The 22,633-nt window shown below is 40.9% G+C and overlaps 1 protein-coding gene across 1 annotated transcript; it reads right to left on the bottom strand.

Moving 5' to 3' along the window:
• Positions 1–20,486: 20,486 nt before the first annotated feature.
• LOC107830857 (glycosyltransferase family 92 protein RCOM_0530710-like) lies at positions 20,487–22,538 on the bottom strand. The gene has a single exon (XM_016658527.2). The coding sequence runs from the start codon at positions 22,515–22,517 to the stop codon at positions 20,817–20,819; it is 1,701 nt and encodes a 566-aa protein (XP_016514013.2). The 5' UTR covers positions 22,518–22,538; the 3' UTR covers positions 20,487–20,816.
• Between the last annotated feature and the right edge of the window lie 95 nt (positions 22,539–22,633).

The raw sequence follows: 22,633 nt of genomic DNA, 5'->3' as shown, positions 1-22,633 counted from the left end.
TTAGTTGTAATATCTTTTTATCCGATGTTTCTGGGAAGCCAACCGGACTAGGGCCGTCTCGCGCCCCTCATCCAATAGTTCCAAGCTCGTGTTCATGGCCTTGCCGTTTGATTCTTTGGTCGCATTTTGGAACCTGAGGCTTGGGTCTCCCACTTCGATCGGTATTAGCATTTTGGCACCGTAAACAATGATAACGGGGTGGCTCCGATGTTGGATTTCAAAGTTGTACCATAAGTTTCCTCTGGCATCGGTCAACCTTTTCTTTAAATTTTGAAGTATGGTCTTATTTGTAGACTCTCCTTGTCCTTTTTCGCTAGGGTGATATGGTGTGGATAGAATTTTTTTGATCTTATGGTCTTTGAAAAACTATCTTACCTTGTTGTCGATGAACTATTTCACGTTATCACATACGATCTCGGCCGGTATCCCGAACCAACATACTATGTGGTCCCAAATAAAATCAATGACTTCTTTTTATCGGACTTTCTCGAACGCTTGAGCTTCAACCCACTTAGAAAAATAGTCAATCATAAACAATATGAATTGAACCTTACTAGGTGCCCATGTAAGGGGGCCGACAATGTCCATTCCCCACTTCATGAATGGCTAAGGTGACAAGACCAAATGTAGTAGCTCTTCGGGCTGATGGATCATCGGTGCAGGCCTCTGACAGCCGTCACATCTTCGTACAAAGTCCCTTGCATCTTTCTCCATGTCGATCTAGTAATAGCCGACCCTGATTATCTTCCGAACCAAAGACTTTGCCCCTGAATAGTTTCCGCAGGTTCCCTCATGAACTTCTTTCAAGACATATTCGATGTCTCCCGGCCCCAAGCATACAACGAATGGGCCATCGAATGTTCTTCTGTACAAAGTACCTTCTGACAAGCTAAACCTGGCCACCTTCATGCACAGAGCTCTCGATTCTTTAGGATCCGATGGCAACTTCCCAGTTTTCAAGTAGTCTTATTTCTTCAGTCCCAAGTCAAACTTGTTGAGTTTATTTCAGCATGGCCTTCTTCCACTACTGATTTCATGAGTGTACGACCGTTCCTAAGATGAATTCATTTTCATCAACCGATGCCTCCAAAATAGTCAAAGCATCGGCTTTGCTATTTTGATCCCAGGGCACGTGCTGTAGGGTCCATTCCTTGAATCGAGGTAGCGTTACCTGTAATTTGTCCAAATGCTTTGCATTCATTCCTCTTTTACTTCGAATGTCCCATTGACTTGATTACCACAAGGAGGGAGTCGCACTTAGCTTCGACCACTTCGGCCCCTAGGCTTTTGGCCAGTTCGAGACCTGCAATCATGGCCTCATACTCGGCCTTATTGTTAGTCAATTTTACAATTCTAATAGATTGCCTAACTACGTTACCCGTAGGCAGCTTCAACATGTTGCCGAGTCCGGACCCCTTTGCATTCAAGGCACCATCCATAAATAGGGTCCAGATTCCTGAGGAAGTTCCCGAGGTTAACAACAATTCCTTTTCAACTTCGGGTATTAAGGCTCACGTGAAGTCGGCCACGAAGCCTACTAAAATTTGAGATTTGATGGCAGTCTGGGGTTGATATTTGATATAGTACCTACTAATTTCTACAACCCATTTGGCCAATCGGACTGAGAGCTCGGGTTTGTGCATTATGTTCCTTAGTGGGTGTGAAGTTACGACACATATGGGATGGAATTGAAAGTACGACTTCAACTTTCTGGAGGCGCTTAGCAAAGTGAGCGCTTATTTTTCTAGGTGAGGGTACCTTGTTTTTGCCTCGCCTAGAGTTCTCCGAACGTAATAGATAGGATATTGCGTGCCTTCCTCTTCCGGCACTAAAACTCCACTTACCGTTATCTCGAATACTACTAAGTACAGGTACAACTACTCGTCTTCCTTCGGAGTATGGAGCAAGGGTTAACTCGAAAGGTAGCGTTCGAGTTCTTCCAAAGGTTGCTGGCACTCCGGGGTCCATGAAAAGTTATTCTTTTTCTTCAATAACGAGAAGAACCAATGTCTTTTATCGGATGACCTCAATATGAATCGGCCTAGGGCGACAATGCGTCCGGTCAGCCTCTGAACGACCTTGACACTATCCACCACGGTGATATCTTCTATAGCTTTGATTTTGTCAGGGTTGATCTCGATCCTTCGATTGGACACCATGAATCATGGACCCGATTTCAAATGCGCATTTCTCCAGGTTCTACTTCATATTTTATTTCTTCAGTATGTTGAAAGTTTCCTACAAATGTTTCAAATGGCCCTCTGCTCGCAGGGACTTAACTAACATGTCGTCAATGTAAACTTCCATTAATTTTCCTATTTGTTCATTGAACTAGTTTACTAAGCGTTGATAAGTGGAACCAGTGTTTTTTAGTCTAAACATCATTACGTTATAACAATAGGTGCCAAATTTAGTGATAAAGGAAGTTTTTTCTTGATCGCCTGGGTCCATCCAGATTTTGTTATACCCGGAATAGGCGTCGAGAAAGTTGAGTACCTCATGCCCACCCATTGTATCGATCATGCGATCTATGTTAGGCAAAGAAAAAGAATCCTTGGGGCAAACCTTGTTCAAGTCTTTGTAATCTACAAACATTCTTAATTTATTTCCCTTTTAGGCACTAGTACTATGTTAGCCAAACAATCGGGGTACTTAACTTCCTAGATGGAACCTATTCTAAGGAGTTTGGATATCTCGTCTTTGATGAATGTATGATTTCGGACTGAGGCCTCCTCTACTGTTTAACCGTGTGGAACTTCGGATCCAAGCTTAACTTATGAGTGGTTACTTCTAGCGAGATCCCTGTCATGTCTAGATGGGACCAAGAGAAACAATCTAAGTTAGCTAAAAGGAAACTAATGAGTTTTTTCCTATGCTTGGGAGTTAAACCCGTGCCCAGGTATACCTTCCGATCGGGCAAGTGTTCGATCAGCGTGACTTGCTCCAGCTCCTCGACCATCGATTCAGTGGCATTGGAATCGTCAGGGGTGATGAACGACTTAGGAATTCCGTAATCATCTTCCTCGCCCGCTTATTGCTTCTATGGTTCGGTCGGGGCCGGTGTCGGTGATTGCTATTTAGTTTCTTCCTAACCGGCTCAGGGTTCTTCGATGTCAAGAGTGCTTAAATTAGGATCACTTCATCGACTGCGAAAATTTCTTTTGCAGTCGTCTATCCTCCGTAAACCGTCTTAATCCCTCCTGGTGTAGGAACTTCAGTTCCTAGTGTAGTGTCGAGGGTATTTCCCTCATGTTGTGAATCCATTGTCACGCCCCGGCCTCGGGGAGCTCGATCGGAGCTCAACCGAGATAACCCGACCGAGCAAGACTGTACAATACCTCCTACCCGAACTCCCTCATAATTAAGGAGAAGATCTATTTCATTAGTTAGATAATGAGGAGGATCATGTGAACATCATCAATTCATTAATATTAGTTGCATCATTTTAAGTCTCAATATATATATATATATATATATATATATATATATATATATATATATATATATATATATATATATACATTCATAGTTTGAAGTAGTACAAATATAACATTACTAGTTTGACCTTCCTAACGCACACATACTACCCATACTATGTCTACGGATCCTCTAATACATATACAAAGGAGTACAATGACAGTGCCGACAACAAGGCCGCAGCTATACCTCAAAACTAAATGCACAAGGAGCAAAAGATATATGAACCTGAAATAAAGGGGGCTCACCAAGTCAGTTGGGAAGAGAATGCACCGCTATCACTGATCAAAGCCGCCTGTTGTGGAACCGCTTGCATCCATTAAAGATGTAGCGCCCCCGGCAAAAGGGGCGTTAGTACATGTCGAACAGTACTAGTTTTAAAATCAAACACCCTCTTCAAGGATTGGAAGTGCAACATGAATGTGAAGAATCATGGAAACAATAGTAGATCTTAAATAGCCGTTAAAAACCATAGAAAATTAATTTAAAGCTTTCAATAAAATTTATAAATTTCAAGTTGGGAATCCTCTATATGACTTCTACCACAATGCCACAATATCTACACAAAGCGGCCCCGTCGCCTCACCCCAATGTGTGGGGGTGGAGGTGTATTCACAATCCCAATCTCTACATAAAGCGGCCTTACCTCAATGTGTGTAGGTGAAGGTGTATTCATAATCACAATCTCTACACAAAGCGGCCCCGACGCCTCACCCCAGTGCGTGCGGGTGGAGGTCTGTTCATAATGCTACACTTTAGATTCCCAAAACGATAATAGTTTATACAAAATATTTCTCTTCCAATCAACCGTTTGGCACCTTTGGCCTTAACAGTGTAAGTTCATAAGATTTCACAATATGAGAAATAATAATTTGATCACATTGATTTCGTACAAAATTTTCTTCCCAAAAGGGGTATAACATAATTAAGTCAAAATAGAAAATCATTAACACATGAGGGTTCAGACATGTTATGCAATTTGAGAATCAATTTACTAGCTTGAATATACCGCCTCAATAGTGTTTCAAGTTTGAACTACACGATGGAGTTTTGTATGAATTTGGGAATTCCGATACTAGAAGAAGAGTTTAGCCTTCATACCTCGAAAGAGCCTTCCATGGTGTAACAACAACGTCCCGACACTCCTAACGATGCCAATCTATAGAAAATGGGAGAATTACAAGCATGAATTGAGGAATTCGAATGGCAAGTGTTGTTACAATGATAACCCACCCTTTCCTCAACCAATTCAACAACAAAACCACCCAAGGTTGTCCAACAAATTCCCCACCATCCCTATTAGATCATGCATGTGATATGTCTACTCTCATCACTCATAATCAACCCAAAATTCAAAATTGGAATTGGGGGAAGAAATTCTTACCTTATAGAAACCCTAGAAAGTTCCTTTTGATGAAATTCCAAGGCTTGATCCAAGTTGAGTAGTGAAATCCTTGAATCCCCCCTTTCTCTCTCTAAAATAGCCCTCTCATCTCTCTGAATATCAGATAAACCCTAAAAAATGACCCATATGGCTAAATAAAATGAAATGATGTTAGGTTATAAAATTAGAAAAATGAAGCCCCAATATAGATCTGCGGTTGCATGTGCGACCACATAACACTTCTACGGTATGCAAAATGGACCGCAAATGGTCCTCCGGAACTAGGCACTTCTGTGCAGGTCTGCGGTCCATAGACCAATTTTGTGGTTGCATAATGGACCGCCGAACCTCCATATGAAATTCCTCATGCTGGATCTGCGACCGATGTCCGGCCCAAGAAATGATAATGCAATGAATTATTGACCGTAAAATAACTTCCAAAATTCGCCCATTTCTCTGCTTCACTTTGCGACGGATGTGCAGTCCACACATCAATTCTGCGATCCGCAGAACAATTCTGCGGTCGCATAATAGACCGCAGAATCGCCCTGTTCTGCAATCATATTGCTTCAACTCCGAACGCCTTATTCAAGCATCAAATACATTACTCTACCTCGGCACCACGAAACCCCAAATTTTCGGTAAAATTCTTACGGGGCCTTACATCCATGGCCTTCCGAATAGAGCATTATATCTCATATCCCCTTCAATCACACAGAACTTTGTTTCCTGAATGGTCCTAGCAGTGTTCACCAGCAGGGTTGTCTCCCATTTAGTAGTTTCGCATAACATGTTGAATCCGTTTAAAACTCGGACTATAGGCACTATTTGGTCTTATAGACACAGTTGTTCCACGACCCTCGATCTAAGGATATTGGCCGAGCTACCTAGATCAATTAATACACGCTTAACTCGAGCTTTATTATGAGTACAAATATTACCAGCCTATCATTATGTGGTTGTATGATGCCTTCAGCGTCCTCGTCATTGAAAGATACGGTCCCCTCCAGTATGTAATCTCGAGTTCGCTTTTCCCTTGTAATGGACACCTTAGTGCGTTTTAGCATTGGCCCCTAGGGGACGTCGACTCCAATAATGATCATGTTAATGACGTGTTGAGTTCCTCTTGCTTGGTCTACTTGTTGGAGATCATATTCCAGAAGTGATTTTTGGCTCGATCATTCAGAAATTCTTGGAGGTTTCCGTTATTGAGTAGCCGGACCATTTCTTCCCTAATTGTCGGCAGTCTGCGGTCTTGTGGCTGTGAGTTCCATGATATTTACACATTAGGCTGGGGTCCCTTTGGGCAGGATCGGATTGCAATGGCCGAGGCCATTTGGTATCTTTAATGCGTCCAATGGCAGATATGATGCTAGCGACATCGACACTGAAATTATATTCCAATAATCTTGGTGCCTCCCTGGCCCCGAATGGCCTGCTAAAACCGTGTTTATTTATGACTACCCGACTATTGTGGCCTCGATCGTTCCTTGTTTCACTCATCGCAAGATTACGTCCGGACCAGCCAAATGGTTTCCAAATACTCCATATTTCATTTAAAACTTAAGTTAAACTATGTTTTTAACATAAAGCTGATAAAAGGTATAAAGTAAAAAATCAAAACAAAGCGGAAAATACAAGCCCGACTGCGGGTGTCACTAAGTCATGAGCAAAATACTTAGAGGAATATAAGGAAGGAGAAGGTGGGACTGCGATCGCCAGGCACCTACCTCGCTATCTCCAAAGAAATTCCACAACTGGAATGATTAGCAACCGCTACCGTGGCCCGAGATACCTGGATATACACACAAGGTGCAGGGGATAACGTGAGTATACCAACTCAGTAAGTAACAAGTCCAAATTATGAACAGACAGGTAGTGACAAACCAAACCTAACAGGTAGTACCATTTAACTATACAAAAAAGTAGGCATGCTTGCAGTTCAACTAAAAACTCAACGGTAAATAAATACAGTCTGAATAATACAGAGTATAAAACTCAGGAATACTCTATGTACCAGTGCACATCTAGCATGATCAATGTTCCATGTACCTCCACTCACAAGTGCTCAACCACTCGATACTGTATATGGTCATCCGGCCCAGGGAAGATCCATCCCGAAATATATATATCACTGGCCGCAGTCATCCAGTACTGAGGAAGGCCATTCCAGCCCTATGTAGAAGATCCATCTCCATGTATAAATACTTCGGACAAGATCCATGTCCAGGGACGATCCATCCCTCAATATCATTAACTACGTTCACTGGGGGCGTGTTACAAACTCTGGAGGGGCTCCTACAACCCAAAAGCTATCATAATCAAGGCTAAGGCATGATAAATAATGCAAGAACAAGACTAAGTATAGAATATCAATGAAGATAATGATATGACAACAAAAAATGACCTCTCGGGTCTCAACAGTATCAAAGTGAAGCCCTAACAGGATATCTAGCGTGTTTTCACAGCACATTTACTTAGGCACATGATAGAAACATAGATATCAACAAGAAAGAGTCACTAAGCGGTGCCATGGAATGATCCAGGCCACATTTATCACGGTGCACGCCCACATGCCCGTCAATTGGCATTTGCGTCATCTCAATAATAATCATAGAACACATAGTTTGGGGTTTTGAACCCTCAGAACCAAGTTTGGAAGCGTTACTTACCTCAAGCCAAGCCAAACTCTAGCCCGCGACACCCTTGCCTCTCGATTCGGCCTCCAAATGCCCCGAATCTAACCAAAAATAGTACATAACCATCAATATATGCTAAAGGAATGAAACCCATATGAAAATTATCAAATTAACTCAAAAACCCCGAAATTGTCCAAACCCGACCCCCGAGCCCACATCTCAAAATTCGATAAAAATCACATCACAAGAATCCTCATCCTCCCACGAGTCTATACATACCAAAAACATTAAAATTAGACCTCAAATGATCGCTCAAATCCCCAATTTAAACTCTCCAAATTCCAAGCCCTAATTCCCCAATTTTTAGCCTTTAAATCCTACAAATTCCATGTCTAATTAGTTAGAAATTACCATAGAATTAAGTATTGAGTTCAAAAACCTAACGCCCAAGTGTTTCCCTTCAAATCCCTCATCAATCACTCTCAAAAAGCTTCAAAACCGTTCAAAAATGGTGAGAAATAAGTTGAAAATCGCGAAGGTGATCTTTTATACTTTCTTCCCAGGCATCTTGCACCTGCAGCTCCAATTTTGCATCTGCGGACCGCACCTGCGATTTTTCACTTATGGGCCAACCATCCGCACCTGCCCCCAAGACTTCGCACCTACAGACTCGCAGGTGCGGTAAATATTCCGCTCCTACGGCTGCCTCCATGCACATGCGATACTCGCACCTGCAGTCCCCAATCCGCAGGTGCGGAAACAACAGAAGCAGCAATTTCTGCAACACAACTCCAAGTCCAAACTTTTCAACAACCATCCACCATCCTGAGGCCCTCGGGACCTCAAACAAACATGCCAACAAGCCACATATCACCATTCAAACTCGTACCAACCCTCGGAACATTCAAAACAACACCGAAACACCAAATCACCCTCGGATTCAAGCCTAAGGATTCCAAAACTTCCGAATTCCGCAATCGATCAAAAAGTCTATCAAACCTCATCCGAATGATCTGAAAATTTGCACACACGTCCCAAATGACACAACGGACCTACTCCAATTTCCGAAATTTCATTCTGACCCCAATATCAAAATTTCCACTACCAACCGAAAAACGCCAAAATTTTTATTTCGCCAGTTCAAGCCTAAATCTACCACGGACCTCCAAAATACATTTCGATCATGTTCCTAAGTCCCAAATCATCTCATGAAACTATGTGAACCATAAAAACCAAGTTCCAAGATCATTTACTCACAAGTCAACTTCCAGTTGACTTTTCCAACTAAAGCTTCTCAAAAAGAGACTAAGTGTCTCATACCTCTCCAAAACTACTCCGAACCCAAACCCACCAACCCAATACTACATAATACAGCTGAACAAGACATGAAAAAGCAAAAATGGGGGAAATAGAACGGTAACTCATGAAACGACTGACCGGGTCGTTACATCCTCCCCAACTTAAACAAATGTTCGCCCTCGAACGAGTCAAGAAACATACGTGAAGTCTCAAATAGGTGAGGATATCTGCTCCGTATCTCTCGCTCGGTCTCCCAGGTAGCCTCCTCTACAGGCCGACCTCTCCACTGCACTTTCACTGAAGCTATATCCTTTGATCTCAACTTTCGAACCTGACGCTCCAAAATAGCCACTATCTCCACATCATAAGTCAGATCACCATCTAACTGAACCGTGCTGAAATCCAAAACATGAGACAGATCGCCAATATACTTTCGGAGCATAGAAATATGAAATACCGGATGCACACTCGATAAGCTGGGTGGTAAAGCAAGCTCATAAGCCATCCTCCCCAATCCTCCGAAGCACCTCAAAAGGCCCAATAAACTGAGGACTCAATTTACCCTTCTTCCCAAATCTCATAACAACCTTTATGGGCGAAACCTTCAGTAGAACCTTCTCCCTAACCATGTAAGACACATCACGGACCTTCCTATTAGCATAACTCTTTTTTTTCGACTGTGCTGTACGAAGCCGCTCCTGAATCACCTTCACCTTGTCCAAAGCATCATGTACCAAAGCTGTACCCAAAAGCCTAACCTCACCCGGCTCAAACCAACCAACTGGAGATCTACATTGTCTCACATATAAAACCTCATATGGAGCCATCTGAATACTCAACTGATAACTGTTTTTATATGCAAACTCTGTGAGCGATAGAAACTGATCCCATGACCCTCCAAAAATAATGACACAAGCGCGCAACATGTCCTCCAATATCTGGATAGTGCGCTTGGACTGGTCGTCTGTCTGAGGGTGAAAAGATGTGCTCAACTCAACTTGAATATCCAACTCTCGCATCATGGCTCTCCAAAACTATGAGGTAAACTGAGTACCTCTATGTGAAATGATAAAAACTGGGACACCATGCAAGCAAACAATCTCTCGGATATAAATCTCTGCTAATCGCTATGAAGAATAGGTAGTACACATAGGAATGAAGTGCGCAAACTTAGTCAGCCGATCCACAATCACCCAAATAGCATCGAACTTCTTCAAAGTCCATGGGAGTCCAACTATAAATCCATGGTGATCCGCTCCCACTTCCACTCTAGAATATCTATCTGCTGAAGCAAGTCACCCGGTCTCTGATGCTCATATTTCACCTGCTGACAATTGAGACACCGAGCTACAAATCCTATAATATCCTTCTTCATTCTTCTCTACCAATAATGTTGTCTCAAATCCTGATACATCTTCGCGGCACCTGGATGGATAGAATACCGCGAGCAATAGGCATCCTCCAGAATCAACACCCGAAACCCATATACATTGGGCACACATATCCAGCCCTACATCCTCAATACTCCATCATCACCAATAGTGATGCTATAGATGAAAATCCCTGAACTAACCGATGGTAATAACCCGCCAACCCAAGAAAGTTATGAATCTCTATAGTTGAGGATGGTCTGGGCCAACTCTAAACCGCCTCTATCTTCTTCGAATCAACTTGAATACCCCCATTGGACACTATGCGCCCCAAGAAAGCCACCGAACTAAGCCAACACTCACATTTGGAGAACCTTTGCATAAAGCTTCTCTTCCCTCAATCTCTGCAATACAACTCTCAAATGCTCTGCGTGCTCCTCTTGTCTATATGAGTACACCAGAGTATCATCAATGAATACAATGACAAATGAGTCGAGATAAGGCCGAAACATGCTGTTCATCAAATGCATGAATGCTGCTGGGGCATTGGTCAACCCAAAAGACATCACAAGGAACTCATAATGACCATATCGGGTCCTAAAAGTTATCTGAGTCCCTAATCTTCAACTGGTGATACCTTGAACGGAGATCAATCTTGGAGAACACCCTCGCTCCCTAAAGCTAGTCGAATAAATCATCAATACGAGGCAAAGGATACTTGTTCTTGATTGTGACCTTGTTTAACTGCCTATAATCAATGCACATCCTCATAATTCTATCCTTCTTCTTCACAAATAGAACAGGCGCACCCTACGGCGACACACTAGGCCGAATAAACCCCTTATCAAGGAGTTCCTGAAGCTGCTCCTTCAACTCCGCCTGTGCCATATGATACGGTGGAATAGAAATGGGCTGAGTGCCCGGCACCAAATCAATACCAAAAATAATATCCCTGTCTAGTGGCATACCCGACAGGTTTGCAGGAAACACATCCGGAAAGTCCCTCACTACCGGAACTGAATCAATGGTAGGAGTCTCTGCACTAACATCCCTCACGAAGGCCAGATAAGAAAGACAACCCTTCCCAACTATCCGTTGGGCCTTCAAAAATGAAATCACTCTACCAGGTACATAATCCATCGAACCTCGCCACTCAATCTGTAGCAACCCCGACATAGCCAATGTCACTGTCTTAGTATGACAGTCCAAAATAGCACGGCACAGAGTTAACCAATCCATGCCCAATATCACATCAAATTCAACTATACTGAGCAACAAGAGATCCACTCGGGTATCCAAACCCCCAATAGTCACCACACACGATCAATATACACGGTCCACAACAATAGTATCGCCCACCCAAATAGATACATGAACAGATGAAACAAGAGACTCGCGGGGCGTATCCAAATAATGAGCAAACTATGATAACATATATGAAAAAAGTGGAACCAGGATCAAATAATGTAGAGGCATCTCTGTGGCAGACTGAGACAATACCTGTAATCACAGCATCTAAAGCAATAATATCTAGTCTAGTTGGGAGGGCATAGAAATGGGCCTGACCACCACCTGATCGACCTCTCCCTCTAGGGGGGCCCCTAGCTGACTAACCTTTACCCTAAGCTGACTGAGCGGGTGGGGAAGTAACTTGTGCTAAAGTCGAAGGCTGATTCTCTACTGAGATGAACCTCCCGTAAGACGGGGATCAAACCTCTTAATATGACCCAAATCTCCACACTCAAAGCAACCTCTCCCGGCAAATGGCGGTGGGGACTGAAGGGAGCCCCGCGCACCGGGATGCCCACTAGAAGAACCAGGCATAGATGAGCCCTGAACTGATGGTGCCTGAGTCGAACTCTGAGCTGGAAGGGCACTGAGAGATGAGTGACCCTGATGTGAACTGTGAGAACTGTGGCCAGATGATCTACCACGGTGGCCCAAATGGGTTGGCTGAGCATGACTGAATGGACGGCCTCTACCGCGCTGAAATTAACCTCCCGAAGGAACACCACCAAAACTACCAGATCCTCGAGGCCTCTCTCTCAACTCGCCCCTGGCGGTGAACCGACTCTATCTTTCGAGCAATGTCAACCACCTCCTCAAAAGAAGCACTAGACACCCTCCCTCTAGTCATAAGAATCCATAGCTGATAACCGAGGCCATCCACGAATCTCGTGATCCTCCCCCTGTCTATAGGAACCAACCAAAAAGCATGACGGGCTAACTTAGAGAACCTCATCTCATATTGCGTCACAGTCATATCATCCTGATGCAACTTCTCGAACTGCCTGCGCAGCTCCTCTCTGCGGGACTGTGGCACATACTTCTCCAGGAAGAGAGCGGAGAACTGCTGCTAGGTAAGAGGCGCTGCACCAACAGGCCTACGTCTCTCATAAGCCTCCCACCAAGTGAAGGCAACTCCAGAAAACTGAAAAGTAGTAAATGAGACCCCACTAGTCTCCAGAATACCCATTGTACGTAACATCCTCTGACATTTATACAAGAAACCCTGGGTATCCTCGCCTTCTGCACTACTGAAAGTCAGAGGCTAAAGTCTACCAAACCTCTCTAATCAACGCTGCTCGTCATCAGGCATAACTGGAATTACATAATCCTGAGCAGGTGCAACCGGCTGGGTTGGTGGTGCTTCCGGTGTCTGCAGTCGTTGAACAACCTGCTCGGGTGTATGGGTAGCGGGAGTCTGAGTGCCTCCCCCGGCTTGAGAAGTAGCTACTGTAGTAGTAACTTCTCTGAGTAAGACTGGTGCACACGGTCAGAATCTGAGCCATGGTCTCCTAGAGACCCGGAATAAAAATAGGCACCATCGGTGCCTAAGCTAGTGCTGCTGGAGCATCCGCCGCTGGAGCTTGATCATGAACTAGGGCATCGGGTGGATCTGCAAGTGCTGTCCTAGCTGTTTTACGGGCAACACCCCTGCCCCTGCCCCTACCACGGCCTCGACCGCGTCCTCGGCCTCTAGGGGCCCCAACTGGTGGTACTAGTGGTTGTTCTCCTGACCGGTAGCACGTGTCCTCACCATCTGTGAGAGAATAGAATAACAGAAGATTAGTATCAGAATCAACAGATTCGCACGATGAGAATTCAAGAATGTGAAGTTTTTCCTAAAGGTTCTACAGCCTCCAGAGGATAAGTACAGACATCTCCGTACCGATCCGCGAGACTCTACTAAACCTGCTCATGACTCGTGAGACCTATGTAACCTAGGCTTTGATTCTAACATGTCACGACCCAAAAAATGACCCTGTCGTGATGGAGCCTATCGTGAAACTAGGCTAGCCAATTGGTTTCCAAATACTCTATATTTCATTTAAAACTTAAGTAAAACCATGTTTTTAACAGAAAGCCGATAAAAGGTATAAAGTAAAAATCAAAACAAAGTGAAAAATACAAGCCCGACCTCGGGTGTCACTAAGTCATGAGCAAAATACTACAACTATTCGAAATAAACAAGACTAACATAGTATAAGAGTAGCCAAAAAGTACACTAAGAGGAAGATAAGGAAGGAAAAGGCGGGACTGTAATTGCCAGGCGGCTACCTCGCTATCTCTAAAGAAAGTCCACAACTGGAATGATCAGCAACCGCTACCGTGGCCCGAGATACCTGTATCTGCACACAAGGTGCAGAGGGTAATGTGAGTACACCAACTCAGAAAGTAACAAGTCCAAACTATGGACTGACAGGTAGTGACAAACTAAACCTCAACAGGTAATACTATTTAATTGTACAGAAAAGTAGGCATGTTTGCAGTTCAACTAAAAACTCAACGGTAAATAAATACAGTCTGAACAATACGGAGTATAAAACTCAGGAATACTCTATGTACCAATGCACAACTAGCATGATCAATGTTCCATGTACCTTCACTCACAAGTGCCCAACCACTCGATACTGTATATGGCCATCCGGCCTAGGGAAGATCCATCCCGGAATATATATATATCATTGACTGCAATCATCTAGTACCGGGGAAGGCTATTCTAGCCCTATAGAGAAGATCCATCTCTAGATATAAATACTTCGGGCAAGATCCATGTCCAGGGAATATCTATCCCTCAATATCATCAATTACGCTTACTAGGGGTGTGTTACAAACTCCGTAGGGGCTCCTACAGCCCAAACGCTATCATAATCATCAACATAACCGCTGCGGCGTGCAGCCCGATCCCATATACTATCACTCACAACCAGGCTCTCGGCCTCACTCAGTCATCACTCTCCAATCTCACACACACGGGATCACAATGTCATGATACTAGCCTAAACAATGATATGATGTGCCAAATAACAATAATCTAGACTGAGGCATGATATATAATGCATGAACAGGACTGAGTACAGAAAATCAATGAAGATAATGATATGACAGCAAGAAACGACCTCTCGAGTCTCAACAGTATCGGCGTGAAGCCCTAACAGGATATCTAGCATGTTTTCACAGCACATTTATTTAGTCACATGATAGAAACACGGATATCAACAAGAAAGAGTCATTAAGCGGTGCCATGGAATGATCCATGTCGCATTTCTCACGGTGCATGCCCACACGCCCGTCACTTGGCATTTGCGTTACCTCAATAGTAATCATAGAACACATAGTTCGGGGTTTCGAACCCTCAGAACCAAGTTTGGAAGCGTTACTTACCTCAAGCCAAGCCAAACTCTAGCCCGCGACGCCCTTGCCTCTCGATTCGGCCTCCAAATGCCCCAAATCTAACCAAAATCAGTATATAACCATCAATATACGCTAAAGGAATGAAACCCATACAAAAATTATCAAATTAACTCAAAAATCCCGAAATTGTCCCAACCCGACCCCCGGGCCCACATCTCGGAATTCGATAAAAATCACATCACAAGAATCCTCATCCTCCAAGAGTCTATACATACCAAGAACATAAAAAATTGGACCTCAAATGGCCCCTCAAATCCCCAATTTAAACTCTCCAAATTCCAAGCCCTAATTCCCCAATTTTTAGCCTTTAAATCCTACAAATTTCATGTCTAATTAGTTAGAAATTACCATAGAATCGAGTATTGAGTTCAAAAACCTTACCCCCAAGTGTTTCCCTCTTCAATCCCTTTCAAAAGCTTCAAAATCGTTCAAAAATGGTGAGAAATAAGCTGAAAATCGCGAAGGTGACCTTTTATACTTTCTGCCTAAGCATCTCGCACCTGTGGCTCCAATTCCGCATCTGCGACAAAATAGCTGCACCTGCAGTTTTTCACTTAAGGGCCAAACATCCACACCTCCGATTTTTCACTAGGGCCAAACATCCGCACCTCCGGTTTTTCACTAGGGCCAAACATCCGCACCTGCGGTTTTTCACTAGGGCCAAACATCCGCACCTGCGCCCCAGGCTTCACACCTGCGGACTCGTAGGTGCGGTAAATCATCCACTCATGCCCATGCACCTTCGATCATCGCACCTACGGTCCCCAATCTGCAGGTGCGGAAACAACAGAAGCAACAATTTCTGCAACACAACTCCAAGTCCAAACTTTTTGACAACCATCCAAAACCATCCCGAGGCCCTCGGAACCTCAACCAAACATGCCAACAAGTCACATATCACCATTCAAACTCATACCAACCCTCGAAACACTCAAAACAATGTCGAAACACCAAATCAACCTCAGATTCAAGCCTATGAATTCCAAAACTTCCGAATTCCGCAATCGATCAAAAAGTCTATCAAACCTCATTCAAATAATCTAAAATTTTGCACACACATCCCAAATGACACATCGGACCTACTCCAATTTCTGAAATTCCATTTTGACCCCGATATCATAATTTACACTACCAACCGGAAAACGCTAAAATTCTTATTTTGCCAATTCAAGCCTAAATCTACCACGAACCTCTAAAATACATTCCGATCACGCTTCTAAGTCCCAAATCACCTCATGAAGTTATCCGAACCATAAAAACCAAGTTCCGAGATCATTTACTTACAAGTCAACTTCCGATTGACTTTTCCAACTAAAGCTTCTCAAAAAGAGACTAAGTGTCTCATACCTCTCCAAATCACTCCGAACCCGAACCAACCAACCCGATACTATATAATACAGTTGAACAAGACATAAAAAAGCAGAAATGGGGGAAAAGGAGCGGTTGGTCCTTCGATCTTTGCTATATTGTTGATACCGATCTCTGTTCGGTCTTGGTTTATGATCGATGACTATTTTAGATCTGTCTCAAATTTTGACAGGATACACTGATCTGGTGGGGGGCCGAGTTGATCATCTTCGACTCTAATTTTTAATTGGTACGTATTATGGACGTCGGCCCAAGTTATCTCCAGGTATTCTATATAATTCTATTTCACCTGTTGCGAAGCCAATGAGCTTTGGGGGTTAAGTCCTTGGGTGAATGCCCGAACGGCTCAATCATCTGCGATCGGAGGCAGATCCATTCATTCTACTTGAAACCTCGACACGAATTCCCTGAGCATCTCGTTATCTCTTTGCTTTACTTTGAAAAGGTTTGATTTCCCGGTCTCGGCCTTGATGGCCCCGGCATGTGCCTTTACAAAAGCACCTGTAAGAATAGCAAACAAATAAATAGAAGTAGGGGGTAAGTTGTGATACCATATCATAACTCATTTTGACAAGGTTTCTCCGAACTTTTTCAGCAAAACATATTTGATTTCGTCATCTTCTAAGTCGTTCCCCTTGATAGCACACATGTAGGAGGTCACATGTTCAGTTGGATCTGTTGTTCCATTATACTTCAGAATTGCGAGAATACAAAACTTCTTTGGGATAAGCTTCGGCGCCGCGCTCAAAGGGAAAGGCTTTTGGATAAATTTCTTTGAATCCAAGTCTTTCAATATTGGGGGTGCTCCTGGGATCTGATCAACCCTGGAGTTATAGGTCTCCACTTTTTTGTCATTGGTTTCGATCTTCTTTTCCCCCGATTCCACCCGATTCGTCAGTTCCTCGAGCATCTTTATGATTTAGGGATTGGTTCTGAGTTCAACTTCACCTAGACTTTTCGAGGTTCGTTCATTTCTTCGGGTGTTTTCTCGTGATGGCTCGGTCTCAACTCTGCTGGGGGCGCATCTTTGGTTCTGTTATTGGGCTATCGCCAACTGTTGAGCTTGTAACATTTCGAAGATCACTCGCAGATTGATCCCATCACCTTCATCGTCGTGCGTACCCTAGGCTACCAATCGGGCTCCTCGACAAACGTTGTTTTCTGGGTCGGTAGGCAAGTTAGCGTCGATGGCCACATGGAAGTTGGCATCGATTGGGTCCACGACCAGGACTTTGTTGGGATCAGCAGGGAGAAACTCATTGCTGGGCACTATATATTATTGTTCTCGCCATGGTGTCCACACTCATCATCAATGTTCAAGTGAGCAGATTGAAAGTTTGATATTCTTAAATTTATCTGAAATTAAAATCTCAAAAAATTAGCGTATAGCAGAGTATGTTACAAAAATTTGTATCAAATTGCCAGTATTATTCTTAGCGCCACGGTGGGCGCCAAACTGTTTAACCTTAAAAACGGATAATAATTGAATTTATATGTAATTTTAAAGATATGTGGTTTAATTCAATACAAGCGATTAATGGTGTTAGATTAAGTAAGTGAAAGGCGTAATAAATGGTCAAACCAATGATAAGAGTGATCCCGGGCTCGGTTAATGGCTTAATGAAGAACCTACCTTCGATCCCGATCTTGCACTTATGAAGAACTGATGAACAAAAATTTGAATAACAGAGATAAATTGCCTTGGTATACGTGCTACAATGTGTCCCATGAATTATAAGTTTCTCCCTGTATATAGTATGAGAGTTTTACCCAAAGTACAATTCTAAGAAAATATATTTTTTTTATAATTAATATACGAATTGAGTGCAGTAGTTTAAGTTGGAAAGCATAACATATTTTTTTTAAAATGCGGTTTAATTTAAAAAATAGAAGCATAAACATACTTGAATTATATATATAAATAATTTAGGGATTGGTTCCGGGTTCAACTTCACATGGACTTTCCGAGGTTCGTTCATTTCTTGGGTGTTTTCCCAGGATGGCTCGGTCTCAACTCTGCTGGGGGCACGTCTTTGGTTCTGTTACTGGGCTATCGCCACCTGTTTAGCTTGTAACATTTCAAAGATCACGCGCAGATTGATCCCATCACCTTCATCGTCGTGCGTACCCCATGCTACCAATCGGGCTCCTCGAGTGTGTTAAAGTTACTATTGAAATAATTTTTAGTTTTTATCTGTATTATATTAGAATGGGTTTGATAGGAATGGATAAACTAAATTTAAACAAGCAAATGAAAAGCAACATGACAATATAATAATATTTAATTTGAATAATATAATAGCAAAAATAAGGTTCAAATAAAGAAAAAAATCAAAGAAAAACTAATGATAAAACTTATTTAAATTGCGATGAGAAAGTTTTTTTTAATGATAAATAAGTCACAATGTGGATAAGGCCACATAACTCAAGTCTAATAGATAAAATATAAATTAAAAATATTAATAATGAAAATATGTTAGAGATAATGTGAAATTATTTATAAATAATTAGTTTAGAAAACAAAATAAAGTAAATATAAAATACCTAAAAATATGACTAATAAATTTTAAAAAAAAATAGAGAGAAATATTTTTTAATGACATAAATATATATTTCAAGATTTAAAAACTTAAATATCTATTTATATTATATTAAAGGATAGTAATAGATAACAATATTAAATAAAGTGACAAGTTAATGAAAAACTACATAAAACCTGATAATACTACATATTAGATAACATAATAGCAAAATTAAAAATATTTAAAATTTAAATATTATAATTAAAAAGAAAAGATTATTTCAATTTGAGATCAGAAGTTTTTAAAATCCCGGTAAAATAATAATAATGGAAAAATACCCGGTTAAATCTCATTAATGGAAAAATTATGATAAGAACGCTCAAATACGGATAAGACCGTGAAATTGAAGTCTTATTAAAAAAAATAAGAATCTGAGAATAAATTAAAATTTTAAAATACAAATTAAATGTCTAATACAAGTAATTTTACTGAAGGAAATTAAAAATTAAATTTGTATCTTAAATATAAAAGAGAGAAAATTCAAGTGCATGTAATACAAAATATAATTATAAGAAGACTAAATAGAATTTGGAACATAATAATCAAAGAGGTTTTGTATTAAAATTTTAGACTTAAAGGTTAAAATAAAATGTGATATTATTTTTGGTTATAGGTAAAACATTGATGTAAAAAACTAATTAAAATTTTGTAGTTGGGAAGAGAATGTATATAAACAAAAATAGAGATAGTGTGAGGATACTTATACTTTAAGTTAATTTAAGATAAATAAATTAAATAATTAAATATTACTTAAGAATATTAGTGATAGATTTAAATGATAAAAGAGTTTAGAGTAAGAGGATAAAAGTGTAAAAATACATTAAATTTCAAGAATAGAAGAATTTATATTTATTGATGACTATTAAAAGGATAAGCAAGACATTAAGACAACTGGTAAGCTAATAAAAGATCGTATAATAGTATAATAATAGTAAACAATGAATAATATAATAACTATAAATAAAGAACAAAAGAAAAAGGAATTTGTATAGAAATGTGATGAATAAGACTTATTTGATTTTGAGATAAAATAAAGTAATAGTAAGAATTTTGTTCAAATAATATGAAATCTAATGTGGTCAAATAAGGCAGATCATTATATGATATGTTTTGTATTCTTTACTATTTGACAGCAAAATAAAATGCAAGTACTAAAATCAAGGGGCTGAGTTGTTACAAATATAGAAAAAAACAAGTTGTCCACTCCGAGAAATAATTTCATGTCTTGCTTCTTAATTAATAGTAAATACAACAACAACAACAACAACAACAACAACAACAACAACAACAACAACAACAACAACATACCTAGTATTATCTCACACCGTAGGATCTGGGGAGGGTAGTGTGTATGCAGACCTTACTCCTACTTTGTGAGGATAGAAAGACTGTTTTCAGTAGACCCTCGGCTCAAGAGAACATAAGCGCCACAATAATTAATTAATATTTAATGATTACATATAATTTTTATTTGAAAAGTTTATATTTCAAGATTCTTTGCACATCATTCTAATAACTCAAATTACAATTTGATATATTTTGTGTCCGCGCATTGCTCGAGTACCAATACTAGTTTAGTATAATCTCACAAGTATGATTTAAAAAGAGTAGTGTATACGTAGACTATCCATATCTTTAAAAGATAGAGAGGCTGTTTTCGATTAACCCTCGGCTCAAGAGAGATATATACTACATTATAGCAATCTAACATTAATCTTATGCTCTTGAAGAATTCAAGAACAAGTGGTCTCTCCTATCTATCCCACTAACTACATCTAAACAAATATATATCAACCTACACTAAAAGAATCAAAAGAACAAAAATTGCAGAGAAAAAAATTAAGAATCAAAGAAAATCTCAATTTGAATCAAAGAAATATTACAGTTCTCTGCTACCTTCTATCTGGTAAATTCTAAAGTCATAGCTAGACAAGACGTATTGTAACAACTCAATCCACTAGTAATATTGTTCGCTGCATTCGTCGATTCCCCATATGGTTCATCTTTGCCAAGGCAAACTGTACTCAGATGGAGCAAGGGATTCAACTGCAAACCATCTCCATGTCAAATCTTTTAAACCATTATCATATACCTCACAGAACTTCCTCTGCCATCCTTTTGGCTCAACTGGACTATACCCTAACCCGGGGGTTCGATCATTCGAACCAAGGTTCAATGGTTTAGTCCAATCCACAACATAAGCTGACACCCTTCTCCTAAATTTAGCCTTAAATTCAGGCCAAGCTTGATACTTATAATGATTCACCACCATCTCAACAACATTCAATTTCTTCACATTGTACCCTGGCTTCAACTTAAAATGATGTATCACATTAAGCAAAGAATAATCTACAGCATCCAAAAATACTATAGACTTGTGCCTATTCTCCATTTTCCTCCTACAATTATACCCTTGTACCACTCCCTTTACTGGATGTACCTTCTGTTTCGACGGTCCAAATTCATAACAAGGAATGCTAATTTGTGCAACATTTTTCTCGGTCGATTTTCTAGACCCCACTTGTGCGATTACACTGAGTCCTTCTGAATTCAGTAATGTAGAAGGTAATAGTAATTGTGATGGTTGAGTTAAATTTGACCAAGATGGAGAGTACACAAATTCATCTACATCAATGTACATAATCCATGAGCATGAATCCTTAGCAAAAATGGCACTATGGGAAAAACCAGCTTCTTGCGTTTTTGGCCATAGCCAAAAATAAGTTTGCACATTATAGCCATCTTCAACTAGCTCTTCAACAACTGGAGCTAAATCATCATCACTTCCATTATCATATAATATAAATTTCTCAACTCCAATTTTAGAATGGTATAAAACCCATTCTCTTAAGAATTTAGCCACGTTGTACACCATAGTGCAAAAACAGAGGTTAGCTTTTTCAGGGCTAGCAAGTTTCCGTTGTGGCGAATAATAGGCTACTGTAGGGACCACAATAGGAGTGGGTCCTACAATTTCAATTGACACTTTGATTGGCATATTAACGGCGAAATCCGGCCGTTTACAACGGAAAACTTCTTGTACTGAACTTGTCACGGCGGTTTTAACGCCGTCGCCGAAAATACAGGTGAATTCTGTGGGTTCTCTGTTAATGCCTTGATGATTATTTAACCCTTTAACGAATAAAACGACATCGTCATCGGTTGTGAGAGAGTCGTAGACGAGAAAACTCCACCGTAACAGCTCCGGCGAAGGTGAATTCCGATAAGAAACATTAGCAGAAGAGCTCGTCAAAATGGGTTGCGTAAACGGCAATCTCCGACGAGCCCGGCTAGGAAGTTTGCAGTTGAAAATGGACCGGACCGGAAATGGAAGCTCACCGGCGGGAACAACCGGAGATTCCTCTCCGGTATCAAAAACACAGAGAAAACTAGAATTATTATAATGGGTTTGTAGAGGGGAAAAATCAGGTGAAACGATGACGTAGACTTCCCAATCCGGCATGAGAATGGAAACAGAGGGAATTATAGGGAATTTTCGAGAAGGGGTATTAGGGGAAGAAAAATTTTCATGAAAAAGAAAATTGGGTGTGGTGGATTTGATAGTAGTATTGTGAGGATTAATAATTTCGTTGTGATATGCAGAGAAATCATGGCGAAGAAAATGGTGATAGAAAGTAGCGAAGAAGAGGAAGCAAGTGAAAATGTAAAGGAAGCTGGAGCGAATTACTTTTCTGGCCATAGTTTGTTAATGATGAAAATGATGGTGGGATTTTATAATTGAAGAATATATAGTAATTAGTATTAATTAAATACATTAATAATGGTGGAATATGTGTTAACATACTTGAGTATAAG

The sequence above is a fragment of the Nicotiana tabacum genome, chromosome 12, assembly GCF_000715075.1.
Source record: "Nicotiana tabacum cultivar K326 chromosome 12, ASM71507v2, whole genome shotgun sequence".
Taxonomy (NCBI): domain Eukaryota; kingdom Viridiplantae; phylum Streptophyta; class Magnoliopsida; order Solanales; family Solanaceae; genus Nicotiana; species Nicotiana tabacum.
The sequence above is the reverse complement of the archived record's forward strand: the minus strand, read 5'-3'. Positions and strand labels throughout refer to the sequence as shown.